Genomic DNA, 22,332 nt, shown 5'->3' on the forward strand with positions numbered 1-22,332 from the left:
CACAATAAGTGATTGTGGTGGTGTTGATGTGTTAAAGTATCTGATTTTTAACCTGCCAAAATAAACTTATCAGTTAAAATCATTCTTAATTATTGAGAGATCTTCTTTCATACTTTTAGGTGATTTATTTGGTTAATCATTTCAGCTCTTATCAATTTTGTAATTTTACTAAATTCCTAAAAACGTTTACACCTGCAAACACTGAACAAATGTTATGGCTGTGACACAAACTGACAGAAAAACGAAAATGCATAGGTTAGGGGGAAATAGCTCCTACATCTTCCAAAGTTAGACATATTAGTAAGATTCTAAGTTCCGGGGGTGGCACAGGAAAAAATGCAGGTGAAAAGTTATTCTGTAATTTGTTGCATACATTTGCAACAATTTTGCAGTGCAATTAACACTATCAACTAAATAATAGAAACTTACTGTAATTTAATTTATATTTCTACAGAAAGACCTCAAACAGTACTTAGTAAATTAAAATGTTGGTATGATTTTAGTTCAAAACAAATGCAAGCTCTTCAGTATTATGTCCACATGTAGCATTTATACGGATTCATCAAACAGTTAAATTAATGCTAATTTTTCTAACATCTGTGCAGGATTCTCTATCTGAAGTTGAAGAGAAGTATAAGAAAGCTATGGTTTCTAATGCTCAGCTAGATAATGAGAAAAACAATTTGATTTATCAAGTGGATACGCTAAAGGATGTCATTGAGGAAAGGGAAGAGCAGATGGCAGAATTCTATAGGGAAAATGAAGAGAAGTCAAAGGTACTGATATTTTGTGTATTAAACTGTATTCTAAAATCCTGATTTTTTTTTTTTTTTAATGAAAATAGAGCCTGATGGTCAGTAACTACCTGGAATATTGAGATTATTTTTTAAGCAGATATGACAGAGAAGCTATATCATGATTGAAAATTATTAAGAACCGGAATGTTCTGTTGAAGTGTGTGTGTTGGGAGGGAATAATTATTTTGTCAGTCACTTAGATTCCTCCTTTCCACAAAGGTCCAGGCCCCAAATTTTTCAACACTAACTAGAAAATATAATACAAAAAGAGCATTGTGCAGATTCAATAATTGGGTAGGCTTCTCACCAGCTCATTGCACTTACACCTTGTTGGTGGGTTGCCCACATTCCCAGCTAGTAGGTTTAGTCGTTTAGCTACTTAGTGTCTGGAAAACTATTCAAACCCTGAACCTGTAAATTCTAACTTTTAAGGAGTCTGAAATGCAAGAGGAAATCATTGCTAATACTGCTATTTACTGATGTTCATAATATGTTTATTTTAATTTATATTGAAAATGTATGTGTCAAACCCTCAACAAAGCATGCACTGCTTTACTGATATTTGTTTAATATAGGAATTGGAAAGGCAGAAACACATGTGCAATGTTCTACAGTATAAGATGGATGAACTTAAAGAGGGCCTTCGTCAGAGAGATGAACTAATAGAGGTTTGTACACATTCAACGTCATATGGCTGTACTTATGGAAATATGTGAGGGATAAAGTAAATAAAGAAGTGTTGTTGTTTATTCCTTCTCATAACACAAGAACTAGGGGTCACCAAATGAAATTAATAGGCAGCATATTTAAAACAAACAAAAGGAAGTATTTCTTCAGACAACGCACAGTCAACCTGTGGAATTCTTTACCAGAGGATGTTCTGAAGGCCAAGACTAGAACAGGGTTCAAAAAAGAGCTAGATAAATTCATGGAGGATAGGTTCATCCATGGCTATTAGTCAGGATGGGCAGGGATGGTGTCCCTAGCCTCTGTTTGCCAGATGCTGGGAATGGGCGACAAGGAATGGACCACTAGATGATTTCCTGTTCCGTCCATTCCCTCTGGGGCACCCAGCATTGGCCACTGTCGGAAGACGGGATACTGGGCTAGACGGACCTTTGGTCTGACCCAGTATGGCCGTTATGTTCTTTTGTTTTGATGTAGATAGACGATATCAAGTTTGGATATGTACGTATTTCCCGTATACAAAATAGACACAAATATCAGATTATATTTTTTGAGCAACAAAAAGTCCAGTTGTAGTGACAGGAACATAAACTTATCCAATCAGTATTTTATGAGTTACCATTCTATCTTAATTTTTATGAATTTATTTAAAAGTTAGGAATGTTCCTATGAAATTTACAAAAATTTATATTGGATATGGTAAAATACTTCAAAAAAAAAATCTAATTACTGGGCCTCAGACCAATATTTTCTTTTTGTGAACACAAGTCTAATGCCTCTATTCGCAAAACATGGGTTCATAGACTGGCAATTTTCCATAGCTCGAACTCCTGCTCTACTATCACTCCCAAATATTGGGCTGTTGTCCCAATCCCAGACACCAGCCTCAAATGAATTTAACTTTCTTTGCCTTCCCAAAAATGTTTGTTTTACAGTTTATTTAAAAAGGGGATGGGGGGAATTTCAGTGTTTGTGAATGACCTCTAATTAGGTTTGCATTGTGGCTTATGTTTGTGCAGGTGTACATGAATGTATTGTTTTCAGTTGGCATGGTACTGGCTCTCAAAATCAGTGCCAGCTTCTGGTCTGCAAACCCCATATTAAATTGTAGGTCCAAGGAATGTCCGTTTCTAGCTCTTTTAATTAGATACACCAATCAAGGCTATAACATTTGAAAGTTATTCATTCCTCCTCTTCCCCCCCCCCCCCCCCAGTTCCTCCACTACCCTACCAGTTCCCTGGGTTGGTCTTTGGGGTCCTGTGAAACTCAGAAGACTTTTGAGAAGACCCCTGATCAGTAGTGGGAGGATATGGTACTGATGGGGGTGCAGCTTATGGTGCTAAGACTGATGTATGCAGCCAATATGACCTCTGGCCAGGAGAAGGGGTGGTTCTTCTTCGAGTGCTTGCTCATGTCCATTCCATTGTAGATGTGTGTGCTTGCCACATGCACTGGTGCTGGATGTTTTTCCCTCAGTGGTATGCGTAGGGGACTGGTCTGGTGCCCTCTGGGGTGGTGCACATATGGTATAAAGGGCGCTGCCGGCTCCCCACACCCTCAGTTCCTTCTTTCCACCAGTGACAGTGCTGGAATGTCTCCTTGCTTCAGCAAGCGCTTACTTACCCAGTGGTTTTCTCTTAGTGTTGTAAATAGATAAGTAGTTCTTTGTCTTCTTAACTGTTAGTGTTCTAGATAGCTTAGACCAGAGGTGGGCAAACTACGGCCCGCGGTACCCTCCTACCCGGCCCCTGAGCTCCTGGCCCGGGAGGTTCGCCCCCGGTCCCTCCCCCGCTGTCCTCCCTCCCCCGCAGCCTCAGCTCACTGCACCGTGGGTGCAATGCTCTGGGCAGCGGACTGCGAGGTCTTGGGGTAGCGTAGCTGCAGAGCCTGGCCTGACGACCCGGTGCTCTGTGCTGCGCGGTGCGTGGCTGGCTCTAGCCGGGCGGTGCGGCTGCCTGTCCTGGTGCAGCCGCGCTGCCAGTCACCGGTGCTCTAGGCAGTGCGGTAAGGGGGCAGAGGGCTGGGGAGTTAAGGGGGTGATCAGGGGCCAGGGGTGGGGAGGGTCAGAGGGTGGGGATTGGGGGTTCTGGGGGCGGTCAGGGAGAAGGGGTGGTTGGATGGGGCAGGGGTGCCGGGGGGGCAGTCAGGAAGGAGGGGGGGGTTGGATGGGGCGGCGGGGGGCAGTCAGGGGCAGGGGTTCCGGGGGTGGTCAGGGAGCGGGGGAGGTGGATTGAGCAGAGGTCCACAGAGGGCAGTCAGGAAGGAGGGGGGGGTTGGATGGGATGGCGCGGGACAGTTAGGGCCAGAGGCGGTCAGGGGACAGAGAGCAGGGGCAGGGCGGATGGGGCGGCCGTCAGGGGGCGAGAAGCGGGGGGGGTCCAATAGGGGGTAGGGGCTGGGCCATGCCTGGCTGTTTGGGGAGGCACAGCCTCCCCTAACTGGCCCTCCATACAATTTCTGAAACCTGATGCGGCCCTCAGGCCAAAAACTTTGCCCACCCCATCTTAGACAGCCTTAGACAGTTCCCTCTGGAACTTAGCCCAGGGATGGGGCATACCCCACTCCCCGGGCTTTAAGCCCAGGGATGGGGCATACCCCACTCCCCGGGCTTTAAGCCTGGTGATGGCAGTCAGAAGACTATGCTGATTAGCAACCCTCATCAAAGTTGCTTGAAGTGTTTGGAAGAAGCCCATATCAATTATAAGTATCGCATTTGTAAGAGCTTCAAGCCCAGGACAAAAAAGGAGCGGGACATAAGATTAAGAGCGCTCCTCATGGAGTCGGCCCTTGCGCCAGGCTCTGAGCCACCAAAATCAGACTCTGCACCGAGTACGGCAGCATCGGTGCAAAGTGCACCCCCAGCATCAGCCTCCCGGCGCCAGTCCCAGTCCCCAGCTAAGAAGCAAAAGAAGTGCCTGGGGAGAGGTGTTCCCCCCGACCTCCTGTGTAGCAAAGGGAAAGTCTGGGGAGGAGTATAGACCCTTGCGAGGCAGTAAGTCTCCGGAACCCAGCCAGATACTGACATTGCCAGCTAGGCCAACCAGCCCTCCTAGGGACCCACCGCCCACCCCAGGTAGTGGCAGAGACCCCCTGCACATGGAAGTCCTGTCCACACTGGAGGCCTTCCAGGTTGCAAAAGACATTGTCTTTACTGGTGCCCCTGACGCCTTGCCAAGATGTGGCCAGCTCCAGGGGGAAGTCAGGACTGGGACCTGTACCACGGTCCCTGTTGGTGTGGCATTGCTACCTAGCAACACGGCGGTCGATGTCGAAGTGACGATTCCCAGTGAAGCGCTTCTGACCTGGCCAGACCGATTGAAGTTCCTGGCCTTATTTGCAGGACTCTCGGCAACTGTCCCCCATGGGATGGCGCCACTCACCCAATGGCCGATACAGGGCCACAACGGATCATTGGTTCCCAGAATGACACCGGTCTCCAGACAGGAGATATCACTCCCCGGGGCAAAGGACCCCATTGGAGTCATGGTGTGGCTGATTGCCAGACACGCAGCACCAATCACCTGGGTTGAGGCAGCGCTCCTTGCCATCCCGCTCTTGGTCATTGGACTCACAGCACCGATCCCAGAGCTCTAGGTGTCGATCGCCAGATGCCCGTTGCCGATCCACTGAGCTCCGCCACTGGGCCCCGAGCAGACAGCTCCAGGACTTGGAGCTTCAGTACCACAAGCGTCATGGAAGCAAGCAGGAAGAGGACTTCAGGGCCACGTCAGCACCGCAGTTGTCCCCGAGACAAGACCATTCTTCCTCCTCAGTACTGGGTCCCTCAGGCCAGATGTCCTCGGCCAAGCCTGGGGGGCTCCCCCAGGGCCAATGGCCCACCCTATGGCAATTCTGGAATCCATGGGGGGTTCTCCAGGGACCCTCATGTAACGATCAGGTTTCCCGCCTGCTCCCGGATTTGGACGCAGGGTCCAAGCAAGGTGCCCACGGGCCTCCCCTAGCCATAGTTGGAGGTCACCTCTCCTCCTGCCCTCGCCTCCTCGCCAGATGAGGCAGTGGCGGGACTATCACAGATAGTGCCACAGGGCACACCGGGAGCTGCTAAAAAGGCAGCGAGCCTGGGGTTAGAGGCAGAGGAGTTGGCGCAACCCACTGATGGGCTGTTTGACATCTTGGTTGCGGTGGCCTCATCCAGGTTGGCATTCCCCAGGCATGATAGGGTGGTAAAGCTTGTAAAAACTTTGTGGCAAACCCTATCCTCCCTCCCACCCATCTCCAAGCAGGCAGAGAGGAAGTATTATGTCCCCGCAAAGGGGTTCAAATATTTGTACTCTCACCCGGCTCCGAACTCCCTAGTGGTCTCGGTGGCCAATGAAAGAGAGAGATAAGGGCAACCAGGCCCAACTCACAAAAATAAGGATGGCAAGAGGCTTGACTTATTTGGGAGAAAGATTTACTCGTCTGCTAGCCTACAACTCTGAGTGGCAAACCATCAGGCCCTACTTAAGAGGTATGATTTTAATGTTTGGCAGTCAATCTCCAAATTTGAAGACTCATTGCCTGAGAAGTCCAAACTAGAAGTTCCTTGCCATCCTGGGTGAGAGGAAAATTGGTGGCAAAGGCTTCCCTCCAGGCCGCCTCTGATGTGGTGGATTCGGCTGCAAGATCCATGGCCATGGTAATGAGGCGGGCATTGTAATTGATGTCCTCTAGGCTGGCAACAGAGGCCCAGCTTTCACTCCAAGACCTCTCTTTTGACAGCTGGGCCCTATTCGCGGAACAAACAGACACAAAATTACATGGGCTTAAGGTCTTTAGGGCTACCCTACACTCCTTAGGCCTCTACATGCTCGCTCCCGCTAGAAAGAGGTTCAACCCAAACAACCTCATAGATCTAGCAGTCAAGCCAGACCAGAGCCCTATCACAAGAAGGGCAAGGCCTATAAGCACCGTCAGGGCCAACAATTCAGCTCTGCCTCCCAGTCAGGCTCTTCGCACTACCCCCAGGGTAACAAGCAGGCATTTTCAGGTTGCGCCCAAGGGTGACATCCCAGTCTACAGACATAAGAACATAAGAAAGGCCGTACCGGGTCAGACCAAAGGTCCATCTAGCCAAGTATCCTGTCTACCGACAGTGGCCAATGCCAGGTGCCCCAGAGGGAGTGAACCTACCAGGCAATGATCAAGTGATCTCTCTCCTGCCATCCATCTCCACCCTCTGACAGACAGAGGCTAGGGACACCATTCCTTACCCGTCCTGGCTAATAGCCATTAATGGACTTAACCACCATGAATTTATCCAGTTCTCTTTTAAACTCTGTTATAGTCCTAGCCTTCACAACCTCCTCAGGTAAGGAGTTCCACAAGTTGACTGTGCGCTACGTGAAGAAGAACTTCCTTTTATTTGTTTTAAACCTGCTGCCTATTAATTTCATTTGATGACCCCTAGTTCTTGTATTATGGGAATAAGTAAATAACTTTTCCTTATCCACTTTCTCCACATCACTCATGATTTTATATACCTCTATCATATCCCCCCTTAGTCTCCTCTTTTCCAAGCTGAAGAGTACTAGCCTCTTTAATCTCTCCTCATATGGGACCCGTTCCAAACCCTTAATCATTTTAGTTGCCCTTTTCTGAACCTTTTCTAGTGCCAGTATATCTTTTTTGAGATGAGACCACATCTGTACGCAGTATTCGAGATGAGGGCGTACCATCGATTTATATAAGGGCAATAATATAGTCTCAGTCTTATTCTCTATCCCCTTTTTAATGATTCCTAACATCCTGTTTGCTTTTTTGACCGCCTCTGCACACTGCGTGGACATTTTCAGAGAACTATCCACGATGACTCCAAGATCTTTTTCCTGACTTGTTGTAGCTAAATTAGCCCCCATCATATTGTATGTATAGTTGGGGTTATTTTTTCCAATGTGCATTACTTTACATTTATCCACATTGAATTTCATTTGCCATTTTGTTGCCCAATCACTTAGTTTTGTGAGATCTTTTTGAAGTTCTTCACAGTCTGCTTTGGTCATAACTATCTTGAACAGTTTAGTATCATCTGCAAACTTTGCCACCTCACTGTTTACCCCTTTCTCCAGATCATTTATGAATAAGTTGAATAGGATTGGTCCGAGGACTGACCCTTGGGGAACACCACTAGTTACCCCTCTCCATTCTGAGAATTTACCATTAATTCCTACCCTTTGTTCCCTGTCTTTTAACCAGTTCTCAATCCATGAAAGGACCTTCCCTTTTATCCCATGGCAGCTTAATTTACATAAGAGCCTTTGGTGAGGGACCTTGTCAAAGGCTTTCTGGAAATCTAAGTACACTATGTCCACTGGATCCCCCTTGTCCACATGTTTGTTGACCCCTTCAAAGAATTCTAATAGATTAGTAAGACACGATTTCCCTTTACAGAAACCATGTTGGCTATTGCTCAACAGTTTGTTTTTCTATGTGTCGGACAATTTTATTCTTAACTATTGTTTCAACTAATTTGCCGGTACAGCCGTTAGACTTACCGGTCTGTAATTGCCAGGATCACCTCTAGAGCCATTTTTAAATATTGGCGTTACATTAGCTAATTTCCAGTCATTGGGTACAGAAGCTGATTTAAAGGACAGGTTACAAACCTTAGTTAACAGTTCCGCAACTTCACATTTGAGTTTTTTCAGAACTCTTGGGTGAATGCCATCTGGTCCCGGTGACTTGTTTATGTTAAGTTTATCAATTAATTCCAAAACCTCCTCGCGTGACACTTCAATCCATGACAGTTCCTCAGATATGTCACCTACAAAAGCCAGCTCAGGTTTGGGAATCTCCTAACATCCTCAGCCGTGAAGACTGAAGCAAAGAATCCATTTAGTTTCTCCGCAATGACTTTATCGTCTTTAAGCGCTCCTTTTGTATCTCGATCATCAAGGGGCTCCACTGGTTGTTTAGCAGGCTTCCTGCTTCTGATGTACTTAAAAAACATTTTGTTATTACCTTTGGAGTTTTTGGCTAGCCGTTCTTCAAACTCCTCTTTGGCTTTTCTTATTACATTCTTGCACTTAATTTGGCAGCGTTTATGCGCCTTTCTATTTGCCTCACTAGGATTTGACTTCCACTTTTTAAAGGATGCCTTTTTATCTCTCACTGCTTCTTTTACATGGTTGTTAAGCCACAGTGGCTCTTTTTTAGTTCTTTTACTGTGTTTCTTAATTTGGGGTATACATTGAAGTTGGGCCTCTATTATGGTGTCTTTAAAAAGCACCCATGCAGGGATTTCACTTTAGTCACTGTACTTTTTAACTTCTGTTTAACTAACCCCCCTCATTTTTGCATAGTTCCCCCTTTTGAAATTAAATGCCACAGTGTTGGGCTGTTGAGATGTTCTTCCCACCACAGGGATGTTGAATGCTATTGTATTATGGTCACTATTTCCAAGCAGTCCTGCTATAGTTACCTCTTGGACCAGCTCCTGCGCTCCACTCAGGACTAAATCTAGAGTTGCCTCTCCCCTTGTGTTATTACATATTTTCTAATATAATGGTTTTCAACCTGTGGTCCACAGAACCCTGGGGGTCTGCAGACTATGCCTAAGATTTCCAAAGGGGTCCACACCTCCATTTGAAATATTGTAGGGGTCCACAAATGAAAAAAATGGTTGAAAAATACTGTTCTAATACAAATACCTCATGAGCTGAAATTGAAATTTTTACACCAATTCACATATTGCCTTCAACACTTCAGCATATATATTGGTTAACTTTCTAAGTTTCCTGGGCCAAAAATAACCTCTAAATCTTGCAGTGTGACTGTTCTAAAAAAGATATGGAACACTTATCCATAGTCTGAGATACTATGTCCTAGAGTTTCCATGTTTTGAAAGCAGAATACATAAATAATACACCTTTTCAAAGGAACGTGCTCTTTCTTCCTGATCACCCCGTTTGTATTCCGTTTGCTGCATACCCGACCACCGACTTGGGATGTATTACATTTTCCCAAACATATTATAACCAAAATACACTTGTTTTGCACTGGTACAGATGTTATTCTCAACTTTCTATAGCTAGCATCCAATACATTGCAAACATTTTGATATTGGACAATTGTTATGTTTATACCTTTTTCTGTTATGGTGAATGAGGCTGCAAGGGTAAGTCAGAGGCTAGGAAATGTAAAAGTCAGTGTTTTAACCTGTTTTCTAATATCTTGCATCAATGCTGTATTTTAATTAAATTTCATTAATTTTGTGGCATTGAACTTTTTTAATGTATTGCATTTGTCATAATTTATAAGAATTAACATAAAAAGGGGTTACGTTAATTTATGCCTAGGCCTGTGGTTCCAGGCTCATCTTTAATAGCAGAATAACTTTTCAGTCCATAGAGAAAAGAATTTTTAAACAAGGTCACGTCCATATGATACTTGACAATCTCTGCTGAAGAGCTATCATGAAGGTATTTTTTTCTCTAGAAAGAATGTTACTTCCAAATTATGTGGAAACTGCTATCATGGAAATGCACAGATACAGCTGATACATTATCAAAAAGTTATTTTATATATTGCCTGCTCCATATAACGTTAGTGTATAAATAAAGCTAGTTACAATATCCTTGTGTGATTGAAAGAGGAAGGTGTCATATTAGCCTAAGATGCCATCTATGTTTTTAAACTCTCATCCTTACAGACTCTTTGGTTGATTTTTTTACTATTTAGTTTCCTTTATCTGTTTTTTGTTTCCTTTACTAGTCTGTCTTTTTCCTCTCTTATTCTTTTCCTCCTCCCATTTACTACAGGAGAATCAACGCATGCAGCAGAAAATAGACTCCATAACCAGAGAGGTGTTTGACCTCCAGGAGACAATTAATTGGAAAGATAAAAAAATTGGGGTATGAAACTAATACGGGGGGAAAGGGATCATTGATTTAGAAATAGACTGGTATTGTTAGAGGTTTCTGGACAGTCCAAAGAAATGAAGGCCATGTATATTTTAGCCATTTAAACACAGTTGCAATCTGATATTTGTAACATAGGTGCCCCCGCTGGAACAAAGAAATGAGCTTCACTTCATATTACTGAATTTCACTTACATATACAGTGGGTGAAAGGGATACATTACAATTTTATCCTTCTAAGAAATTGGTTAAGAACGTAGGCTTGGCCATACTAAGATAAACCCATAGGAGCCATCTAGTCAGTCGTCATACATCTAGCAGGAGCCAGTGCCTAATACTGCAAGCAGAAAATGAAAAATACATAACCACCTATTCAGTTTTGAAAATATGGCTTACTACACTCATTTTGGATGTTGAATTTACTGCATTATATATGCATTAAGCAACTTGTTATACATTTTATATTAAGAAAGGAGAAATCTAAGTGCTCATAACACTTCAAGACTTGTTAGCCATCTATTCGAAAATGCAGTGTTTTGTTTTGTTTTTAAATAAAATCACTCTTATAAAATCCATATTTTTTCAAGAAGTCTAGCTATATGTCATACGCACATCTCAGGGTTGGTTTTGTGGCAATGTGCCTCACAGTACATCAGAAGCATGCAGGTGTTTAATATGATTACATACTATGTGTCTGTCATTCACTTAAGCAATCCAGGGTTTTCACTTTGAAAGCATTGTGAAGAATAAAAGATTAAACAAAATATACTATAGATTAAATGCTGTAAAGCTTATTACAAACAACAAAAGAGGAAAGAAGATTGAGTAGTTTGAAGCGCCTAAATAATATGGTGATTGGTGTTATATAAAATAGAACTGTATAAATTAAACCTATTAAATAGAAGACTTCAGTTTGTCATGCATACAGTCCCTTATGTTTTAAGAATTTTTTTTTTACCTGTAGCCAGGGCTTGAAAAATCTACCTGTTCATGGCAAATATGAAACTTGCCTATGTGGATGTAGAGACCAGTGACATCAACGTCTACAGAATCTAAACCATAACTTCTTTAAAAACAGAGGTTTTAGCCTTTATGTCTCAAAATGGAAGTCCCATCCCACCCTACCACTTGTAAAGGAGAATGAACCTTCTTCCTCTCTCTTTGCCTCCCCTATGATCCTATAGCACTTTATTTTCCATGACTTCATCTTTGTCTCAGCTTTCATTTTTTGTCATCTTCCCCGGTGATAAGCTCTAGTGGATTTGTCAAGACTGGTGTATTTTCACTGTATCCCATCTTAAGACTCCTTTGAGCAGCTGTACAATGCACTATATTTTGTAAGTTATTAGAATTTTATTCTGGTTCTAAGAAGTTGTTTGCAAGGCTGATGCAAACCAGAAATCTGGTTCACAAGCAGGATAGAAACAGCATGTCACTTTCAAGTCTATTTTTCAAAGTGCTCTCAAATTCACAGGCACATTCAAATAAGATTGAAACTCAATATGTCAGTTTGAGGGCTGAGGTACAATTTATCTAGTCATTTATTCAGGGTCTCCTGAGAGACATCTCTCCCCCTCCTCCCGCCATTCCCCCCCCCCCCCCCGGTGAATTGCTTTTATTATTCAAAGTGCTCCAAAGTGCACCTGCATAGGCAGATTGCCTTGAAAATAGCTATGCCACATCAGGGTCTGGGATAGACTTTGTGGGGCAAATTGGGGGATATTTGGTCAAGGGAATTCTGAAGCAAAGTTTCCTCCTCCCAAGTAACCTGCTTTTAATTAATAAATTGCTCTACAATGCACTTGCAGAGCTCAGCTGTCCTGGAAAATATTTTGACAGTAAGAGGGGCTGTGGAAGAAGTAGTTTTGCAAATTTGGTGTTATATCGGGGGGGGGGGGGGGGTGTGAGTGAAATACAACCAACCCTACCTTTGTTACTAAAGCTTTTGGTAGTGAATATTCCCAGTCTTTATTGCCAACCCCGTGGGGTGGTGGGGAGGCAGAGTTATGGTTGTGTGCCTGTGTTGTGTGAGAAATGTAACAGAACTCTTTTTCAACATTTGTTTTTTGCAATGCTAACCACCTTATACCATGTGTGCAGGGAAACCTTAACTCTGAATTTCCTGTTTTTGTCAATGATTTGGGTTTTGGGAATTAAACTCTCATGTTCTGTAAAGTCACAAGGAGTCCTGGGAAGTGCAGAGTGCCTACAACCCTAACTCCATTTTAAGGACTCTTTTGCACTTGAATAACTAAATTGAGATATGTAACAATATATGTTTAAAAAATATATTAAATAGAAATTTGATAATTTTACACTTTAATAGCATACACAATAAACATTGTTTATTCCTTTAAAATGCAAGGATTGTACCTTTGAGTACATGAAGTGGCACTTGGCACTCTGGCTAGTAGGCATCAGGTAAACTTTTCAAGCCCTAATTAAAGCATTCACAGAGTTTAAAAAATAAGGGGCTTGACTTTAAGTTTATAATTTTAGTTGTAGAAATCTAGTGTGCCTGAGGAAACAGTAGATAAGTAATAAAATGGTTTTTTAAAAAATATCCTATATCCATCAGAGGGTAGCTGCTAGACCACTCCTATATTTTTAGTATACATTGGTTAAAATTAATTTTTCCATCTATGAAATCCAGTTCAACTGCATGTTTCATTTATTCCAGTTGAAATAAATAAATGAACAGAATAGTGCATTATAAAATATTCTTTCCCTAGAAACTATAAATAATAATTAAAATACAATATACAGTAGAACATCAGAGTTAAACTGACCAGTCAACCACACACCGCATTTGGAACCGGAAGTACACAGATCAGGCAGCAGCGAAGACCCCCCAAAAATAAAATAAATACAGTACTGTGTTAAACGTAAACTACTATCCAGAAGAAAAATACTGCTTTCCCTTTATTTTTTTAGTAAAGTTTCAAAGCTGTATTAAGTCAGTGTTCAGTTGTAAACTTTTCAAAGAACAACCATAACGTTCTGTTCAGAGTTACGAAAGATGCTCGTAACTTTGAGGTTCTATTGTAGTAAATTTGAGAAGTGGAGAAAATACAATGTGAAGCTATTTACCTTCATTTCTTCCTCTATATCAGTCTGTTCCTAAAGATTCATGCATGACAAAACATTTGTTAGATGAGTTTTCTTGGCAAATGTGTGTTAACATTTGTGCAGTTGTCTCTTATTTGGGATTATTTATAATGCAGTTGTCGCATATTCAGGATTATTTATAGTGCATGTAGTAATTAACTTAAATAGAATATTGGAGTGCTGCCTAATTGGCTGAGAATGTCTGGCTTAACTCTGGGTAACATAGCTCTATGAGATTGTTGTGTTTTCTGTTGTGACCCCTTTTGTGTTAATGTAGTGTCGTTAGTTTTGTGTTTCTAAAAATGTTTGTTAGTAACCAAATGGCTAAAATATTTATGCAAGTAACAGAGAAACAGATAAGTAAAAATGGATAAAAGGAACTAAAATATACAGACCTTGATTGTAAGATTTCTACTCTGACTTGTACAGGTGCATAGAGTAGTTAGTGTAATGGATGTGATATTCTACGGTTTCTACTAATTAAATCCCCGAGTATTTTGGCCTGTGAGAAGGATGTGGAGCCTTGGATGTTCAGTAGTAGTGGTGGCCTGTTTAGTGGTAGTATGCAATTTTTATTAAATAAATGTATATTTGGACTGAAATAGATGTTTATCTTAAAGCCAGAGGCAGGTATTTATTAAACTTAACCAAAGTGTTTGTCAAAATACCTTATCGCTAAGCTGTTCCCACTATGAGGGTTTTCTAGGATAGTTCAGCTAGACACGAATACTATGCAGAAAAGTCCATGCAGAGATTGCCTTAAAATGGACACATTTGGAAGGACTGTATTCATTTTGGTAAACAGTGTAATGAATCAAATGGTTGGATTGTATAGAGTCTGCTGAGCCTACTGTAGGTAGATTGTTTCATGACAAGCATGCAGCACTGAGGCAAACATACTACTGTAAAAAGTAGCTATTGAAGTTGTACATATTATTTTATATCCCCCTTCTCCTTTCTTCACTTTTATTCAGCTGCTTGCCTTATTTGTATAAAATCTCTCTACTGCCTATCACATTGCTCTCTCTCTCTCTCTCTGTGCCATTCTTTTTCTTGCTATCTGCCTGTACCCAGGCCCTAGAAAGACAGAAAGAGTACTTTGATTCCATTAAGCATGAGCGAGATGAGCTCAGAGATGAGTTGGCTGACCTGAAGGAAACAATGAAGACAGGACAGGTATGTCAGTGGCAGTAGTATACAATAATACAAATACAGAAATGGGGGATCAACCATAGTCAACACAAAACAGAAAGCAGTATGTTACTACTCCAGTACATCCAAATAAAGGTTTGACTCTGGTAATGACATAAGTAATACTGCTTGGTCCAAATATGGACCAAAACCCCCAATCCTCACATAAGTTAAATGGAACATTTCAATTTGGTGTAACTGTTTCAGTCAAGTTGAAAACCCTTCAGAAAATGTAAAATGTAACTGGATAGAAAAGGTTTCTTTTGTATGAGTGAAATTCCTTTTATTTTTTCAGAAACACGGGTTAGTTATAATCCCAGATGGTACTCCAAATGGTGATGTAAACCATGAACCAGTGGTTGGTACAATAGCAGTTGTATCGCAGGAAGCTGCTCAAGTCTTGGAATCTGCAGGAGAAGGACCACTAGGTAAAAATATACTAAATACACGTCTTTTAAAGATTTTACTGGATTTTTGTTTCCCCCAGTATTCACATCCAAAATTGTGACTTTAGAGCTATACACAGATATTTCCGTTACTTACGAAATATGTGCCACTGCCAAGCTGAATGCCCCTATCTTTGTTTAACTAATCTAACAGCATATTTGTTGACTATTAAAAAAAAAAAAAAATGCAGGTGCGATGAGGACATCTGCAGTTGGTTAATTCTCATAGTCCAGTCTCCATTTTATTGTTTTTGAGGTAACTTTAGAGCGAGCTAAGAAAACTAGGAAATTGGATAAAAATGCAGGATTAGTAAAGTGTTTTGATTAACACATTTTCTTTATGAAATAAATGCTTCTTTAAAAACATGAACTATTTAAAAAGCCCATTTGTGAAAAGTCATATGTACAAGAAATAGGAGTGTATATTGTGTCCTGTCATGTCCTTTGAAATATTTTTATGCTGTATTCATGCAAATTGATTGCATCTCTTAATTGCTTAGAATAGGTAGGTTTGCTCTAGTTCCAGTTAGCACAGTCAAACAACTACTGTATGTGGACAAAGTTAGGGTTCTGTTCCCAGGCTCCTGGTTAATTTTGTTTTCCTAGCTAACCTGCACAAATTGTTTTCTCATTACTTAGTACACAAGGAAACATCCTTATGTGTTGGTACATGTAGTATATACATTTTAAATGGAAGACTACATGTTTTTTGTTTTAAACCATTTATTTAATAAATAGTCCTGATATTGCCCAGGTCATGTTGAAATGGACAGAAAGAATTGTTAATACTCTTATTTGGTTCTTCTGACGCTTTGTTTACATTATTTTTAAAATAATTCTCTAAGAAACTGAGAACTTGCCAGACCTATTCTAATTTTAGTACTGACTGAGTGGGAGGGTATGTTCTAGTGGTTAATGATTTTCTGGATGAGTTAATTTATTTTAGCTTCAGTTTAGGCCATTAACCAAGCTACTGTTTGTATTCTAGTAACACAACATGATAGGTACTCTACAAACATAGGGAGGCACAGTCCCTTCCCTGAAGAGCTTGCAATCTGAAAGATAAGACACAAATAAAGGGTTGGGGAAAGGAGTACACATACAGGTAAAATGGTTATAGCAGTAACTAGCCATGTCTTGAGTATTTTTACTAAAGTGAGTATTTTTAGGAAGTGGGAGATGGTTTTGTTTTATTAAATGTATAAATTATCCCCAGTTGTCCCTCAGCCATTCATTAACTACCAGGAATTGTCTGTCTCAGATGTCTTTATTGCTGCTAAACTTTTTATATATTAAAAAGTAAAGAAAATAATTACCTTTTTATATGTTACAAAGATATATTTGAACTGCATGTTGCTGTGAATATAGTGATGTTGTTTGAAGTATTGATGTTTGCTACCATTTAGGCAAGTATAATAAACCATAAGAACTCAAATAATCATTTTCAGTGTCATTAAATTCACAGCTTTTGCTAAGTTTAAAAAATATTTTTATTTTTAAGCTTAATGACAATAAAATAAACATTAAATTTTTGGTTTTAAATCCATCTGGTTTTTAATTGAGATCTTCTTTGGTTCTTTTAGATGTTCGGCTACGAAAACTGGCTGGGGAAAAGGAGGAATTATTGTCACAGGTAGAGATGTGTTTGTTTGTTTTTCATAAATATTCTGTAAAGGGATAGGTTAGGTTTAAAAAAGAGTGTCCCTTAAAAACATGTTAGTACATTAATAATAAATAAAAAGCTACTAAACCTGTATGTAAAACAAACTAAACCAAAATATTAGCTTTAATAAAACTTCCAACTTTGTTGATGGTCAGCCAAAAACTACTAAGCTCCTCCCATTGGTGCCCTGAACAGCATGAACTTGGTCTTATGCAATAGCTAGAGTGGTGGATTCTTCAAGCTGTCTCCCTTATGGTGGTTCTGAGTGATCCTAATTGGAAGTATATATGGATCTTTGTGAAGGTGCTTCCTACCTCTCCTTTTTATACTAACATTGTGCTGTATGATTGACTCATTTGCATCTTACCATTACAGATCATCATTGATCAGTGATGGTTATATGAAATGAAGTAGCTATTTATTCATTCTTTCTTTCTCTTATTTCTTTTTATAAAAGCAAGAAGAAGTTACTAAAATCTTACAAGGTTTGGGAGTCATTTTTGAACAGTACCAGTATGGCTGACTCGAGAGAAAGCAGAAGCCAGGGTCGTTATGTGCTCTGAGAGATCTGTCCAGGACAAGAGTACTCAAACTTTTCCATACTATAGAGTCTCTCATAGATAATCTGTCATCCCATGTTGTGATTCTTCCAATTTATCATCACAATATGCCTGTGATAACTACAGTTAGTTAAAAGGGAAAATATTATGAATATTAGCTTTTAATGCAGTTTAGCAACTAGAAAAGAGGAGGTAGTAGTTGGTGACTAGCAAGTGACCAGTGGACCACCAGCAGGTGTTCCTTAGACTACTAATCCACAGACCACAATTTGTGAACTTGTGGTCTAAGGGAAGGCACGGAGTATAGCTGCACAGGACACAGATCTAGCCATTCTTATCAGCCTTTGTTTTCATTGAGAGTGTACCAGATACCTTATTTTTAATATTCAAATGAATATCAAATAACGATGTTTTGGGCTCAAGCCAAAATAGAAGCCAAATAGTGGCTAGACCATAAAAATACAATCACTTTTTAGAGCATGGTAGTTGTAAAAATCATTCTATTTTGAGGTGGCTTATGTAAACTTCTGTTTGTGAGATTCAAACTCCCTACACCATTCCACTCAGCTGTGGAGGAATTTTCCAATAGTGTAGGGCAAAGATAAGAGCTCCTACCTTCTTTACCAGCCCCCAACTATAGGGGTCATGGCTGGGCATTTCTTACATACTGATGAGCCCTGACTTCCGGAAATACCTGTAGGAACTGCTGACATGTAACACAAAGTTAAGCTACTTTTGAGACTACTCTAACTCTGCACAGGTGACCAGTTTGGCAGCCATCACTTCAGGGAATGAGGGATCTTGGGATCTGAGCCATAGTTTTTGTAAACTTTTAGAAATGTAAAATATACATGAAAAATTCCATACACAGAGCTCAATTGGCACTTCATGCTGAGAATCATAATGAAGGGAAAAATGTTTAGTGGTCACAATATAACTTCTAGTAAATTACTCTTCATAATATGACATTTTAATTTCAGATTAGGAAACTGAAGCTGCAACTGGAAGAGGAACGACAGAAAAACTCTAAAAATGATGGCACAAATCCAGATATAACAGGATTAGAGAATGGTTCTGATTTGCAGTTAATTGAAATGCAGAGTAAGTATACACACACACACACGATTTTAGAATTATTTTTTGTTGGCAAACTTCCTCTCAGTGCATTCCTCAATATACAATAGTTAATAAAACGTCTGTGTTTGCTTCTGGAGCTTAATAAAATTTCTGGCAAGTTAATTTTTCTTAGTTGACAACTTTGCCTAACTTTGATATAAATATTTGCCAAATTTCATTATTAGATGATAGAATTTCACCTGAATTATTTTGCTAGTATTTTCCCCTGGTTTCTTATCGTGTTGAAGCTTGATCCACTAACTCAGTCTGAAAGACTCTCTCTGTCACTATCTGAGAGCAAACAAAACTTATTAAAATCCTGCCCAACGTTCAGTTTCACTTCATACAAACTGACCAGGCTAGCTTGCGTCTGAGCAAGCAAACTGTTTCTCCCTTGCTGTCAGCACCCATATAGAGCTGCTAGTCATTGACAGGACAGTCATTTGAGAGATGTGCCAAAGCTATCTTAAGCAGAGCTGTGATTGCGTCAATGGCAATTTCTGAGCAGTACCACCAAAAATGATTTGCAAACCTGCAGGAAATTCATTCTTTTCTTTCTCTTCGTCTTGTCAAGCAAATTCAAGCTTTATTCTGCTTTTTGGTCAAATGCTTTTTCAGATCTCTGTGCTCAACCTCCAGAATTTATATTTACGTTGGGATTCTTGTCCTCAAACCAGTCTTAATATAGTGATTCTGCTTTTCAAGGAGATGATCTGTTGGTGGTGAGATGGTTTGTTGATGTTACCAATTATTTTGGTCTGTCTCAAGTGCACATTTTAAAGTGTCTATATCTTGGGGTTATGAAGTGATTAATGCAGGCTTGGTGTTTTCAGTCTCTTATAATGGGTCTGTTATGTTGTCATATGTAAAAGATAGGATCATTATTCTAGCTTCTTTAGTCTCCAAGAGAAGAGAATCTATAAAGAATATTTACACCACAAGAGAGTCCTGAATATAGTAGTGTTCTTTGAGCAGTGGTCCCTCTGTGTGTTTCACACCTGGGCTATGCATGTGCACCATGTGCCTAAGTCTGGAATTTTTTAGTAAGCAATGTCCATCCGTAGCATTTGTTCTGCTCTGAACCAAAAGTATAAGGAACGGTGCAGACACACCTCCCATTCCCTCTTGTTGCCATGAAGTCTGAGGGAGTCTTCTGTCCTCTCAGCTCCTTCTGCTACTGTGTCATTTCTGTAAATATACTAAAATTAGTTTGTTTTTAGTATTCTTCTCCTTTTTAGACTCCAGTATAGTAGAGTTAGATAGTTGTTCCCCCTTTTCCCCCATTCTGCAGAATTTCCCCCTCTGCCCCGCCCAGGAAGGCTGAGATTGTCACAAGTTCAAAACTTGTGTTTCCTGCCCTCGCTCTTTTTCTGTGAGCAATCAACATCAGTGCGCCTCTGGGTGAGTTTCATATCTCAGCCATGTACAGTATTTGCTGCTCCTTCCCCCCAGAACTCATGAGGGTCAGGAAAAGAAAAGGTGATGAGACCCCAATCAGATCCAGGCTGGGAAGATCCCCCTGTACAGCAGCCTCATCGGTCAGGAAGCATCCCTCTGAGCACACGCTTGGGAGTTGAAGCTAAGAATTCTAAGCCTGAAGAGAAGGCTTCCGATGAGAGTAAGATGCCTGGTCATAAATATAGGGATAAACTGTCTTCATCCAAAATTGCTCTGAAGAGAGAGCATCACTCCCCAACCCCACCAAAGTTAGGCGAGCCTGCGCCACAGACACTAAAGACTTAGGCCTGAATAAATCTTCTTGGCAAGAGAAAGTGGCACGTAAGGGTACAGATATGCCTGTTCTGGTACCGGTTCTGATGTCCAAAGCACAGGACAAACATTCTCCAGAGCTGATGCAGTGCCTATACTGAGACAGCCCCAGAAGGATCCGACTTCTACTGTGACCAGGGAAGCTCCCTATCCTCATATTCATTTGCTCGCTCTCTCACTCTCACACACACCCCATCTCTATTCAGAGATGTTACTTCAGAAGAGGAGGCTAGTCCTCCTCTCCCACCTGCAAGTCTCTGTACCAAATCATTGGTACTGTTATGTACTGCTGGTGATGTGGTGTTTTCTTACAAGGAGTTGGAAGCTCCTCAGGAGACTCTGTGGTACCAAGCAAAGATGGCCCTGCACAGAAGCCCTAGAACATCAGGGTTATGTCTTCTGGCCAGGCATGATTTCCCAAGGGACAGGTGCTAGCCTATGCCATGGGTAGAGATACATAGGACAGCTACCTGGAGCTCCTTGCTCACCTTCACAAGATGTTACGCTTTGGTCCAGTCTTCCGTTACAGATACAGCTATGGGGACAGCAGTATTAGCTATCACATCTGCGTCCTTGCAACCACCTCTTGTTTGAACACTGCTTGTTAATCTCTCACCTGTGGAATATAGGTAGGGACCATCACTTGAAGAAGAAACGGAGGTTACTTACCTGTAACTGGAGATTCTTTGAGCTGTGTGGTCCCTATCTGTTTTCCATTATCTGCTCTCTGTCATGGATTATCTGGATTTGGAGCATGAGGAGAGCTACAGCACGTGTGGACCAGTGGGGCACTGCTTACTAAAAAAATTCCAGACTCAAGTGCATGGTGCGCATATGTACCCACATGTAGAATATGGGACCACACATCTCAAAGAACCTCCAGTTACAGGTAAGTAACCTCTATTTCTCAAGGGAGTCATATTTTAAATTCATTTGAATTAAAATAGGAATTGCTTATTAGCGACACTTTAAGAAATTCATTAACGTCTGATTTTATTTAGGAGATGCCAACAGACAAATAAGTGAATACAAATTTAAGCTTTCAAAAGCTGAACAAGATATAACTACCATGGAACAAAACGTAAGTGTATCTGTCTTTAGATTTTTTTATATAGTAAATTTAAGTAAGTCACAGATTTTTATGCATAGTATACTCTAGTTATAAGATCATTTTTCTCAGATGTAGATTCCAAAATTGATTCTTCATATCTGTTCTGTGATTCACCATAATGGCTTTACCAGCTGCACTAAATTCATACTTGTGTTACCATTTTCTTACAAATCAATACTACTTCATAACCTCACCACATTTTTTACTGTGTAAACTGGATTGCTTTCTTAAATTACTATCTGTGCAAAAGGTACCCTTGACTTAAGGAGATAAAGAAAATTAGATATTCTTATGTAGTAAACAAGGCAGTAATTTACTTGAGAAACTCTTCTGGGTTTCCATAGTTTATAAATAGCAAAATAATTGAATGCTCTGAGAGCGAATTAGTGTTTCAGTAAAAGGGGATTACTTCAGCACTTGGCAAATAATTGAGTTACACAGTGCAATTCTGTAAATGCTTTTTATCACTATGCTACATATTTGATTTCATTACTCTGTGAACTGTTGTAGAACATTAACAGGTCATAACTCTTGCATTCTAACTAGAGAGTGGTGAGTGAGCTTTAAAGCTAGGGTTCCTATTCATATTTTGTTTGGCGCTCCATCCCCCTTTGTTACAGAGCTGGGCTTGGACTCATGACCTCTCACATCATACCCTGACCCATTGCCATGTCTTACCTCTCTTGTTTCCACTGCCTCTGTTTCCCAGTTTACTTTCCCTTCCTTCTACCTTCCCCTCCCAGTTTTCCCACTCTCCCTGCTGCCAGTGCTCTTCCATTCTCCTCAATCCACTCCCTGAAGAGTGACAGACAGTGGGACCTTCTCTGGTGTTTCTACCCTCCATGAGTCTCCCTTCTTCCTGTTTCCCTGTTCTTTAAACCCTGATGTTTCCCTTTCTCTGCAATCTCAGCTGCTTCTGCACATTAACACTCACCACCTTCTCTCCTTCTGAGGGTGCCACAGATAATGCAGGGAACAGTGCTGTGGAGTGCCACATAGGAGAGAGGAGAAGGACAGACAGGTG

General features: G+C 41.0%; 1 protein-coding gene across 5 annotated transcripts in view; it reads left to right on the forward strand.

Annotated features, from left to right (window-relative positions):
- LRRFIP2 (LRR binding FLII interacting protein 2) overlaps positions 1-22,332 on the forward strand; it is a 111,747-nt gene that overhangs the window by 80,772 nt on the left and 8,643 nt on the right. For 3 of the 5 annotated variants that reach the window (XM_065399588.1, XM_065399589.1, XM_065399590.1), the window contains exons 19-26: positions 606-776; positions 1,373-1,465; positions 10,245-10,337; positions 14,526-14,627; positions 14,938-15,070; positions 16,672-16,721; positions 18,292-18,412; positions 21,199-21,278. In XM_065399588.1, coding sequence (XP_065255660.1) covers positions 606-776; positions 1,373-1,465; positions 10,245-10,337; positions 14,526-14,627; positions 14,938-15,070; positions 16,672-16,721; positions 18,292-18,412; positions 21,199-21,278 — 843 coding nt within the window. The remainder of the gene's footprint in view (positions 1-605; positions 777-1,372; positions 1,466-10,244; positions 10,338-14,525; positions 14,628-14,937; positions 15,071-16,671; positions 16,722-18,291; positions 18,413-21,198; positions 21,279-22,332) is intronic. The other 2 variants (XM_065399586.1, XM_065399587.1) reach the window with 2 other exon arrangements.

Source organism: Emys orbicularis, chromosome 2 (assembly GCF_028017835.1).
Source record: "Emys orbicularis isolate rEmyOrb1 chromosome 2, rEmyOrb1.hap1, whole genome shotgun sequence".
Lineage (NCBI taxonomy): Eukaryota > Metazoa > Chordata > Testudines > Emydidae > Emys > Emys orbicularis.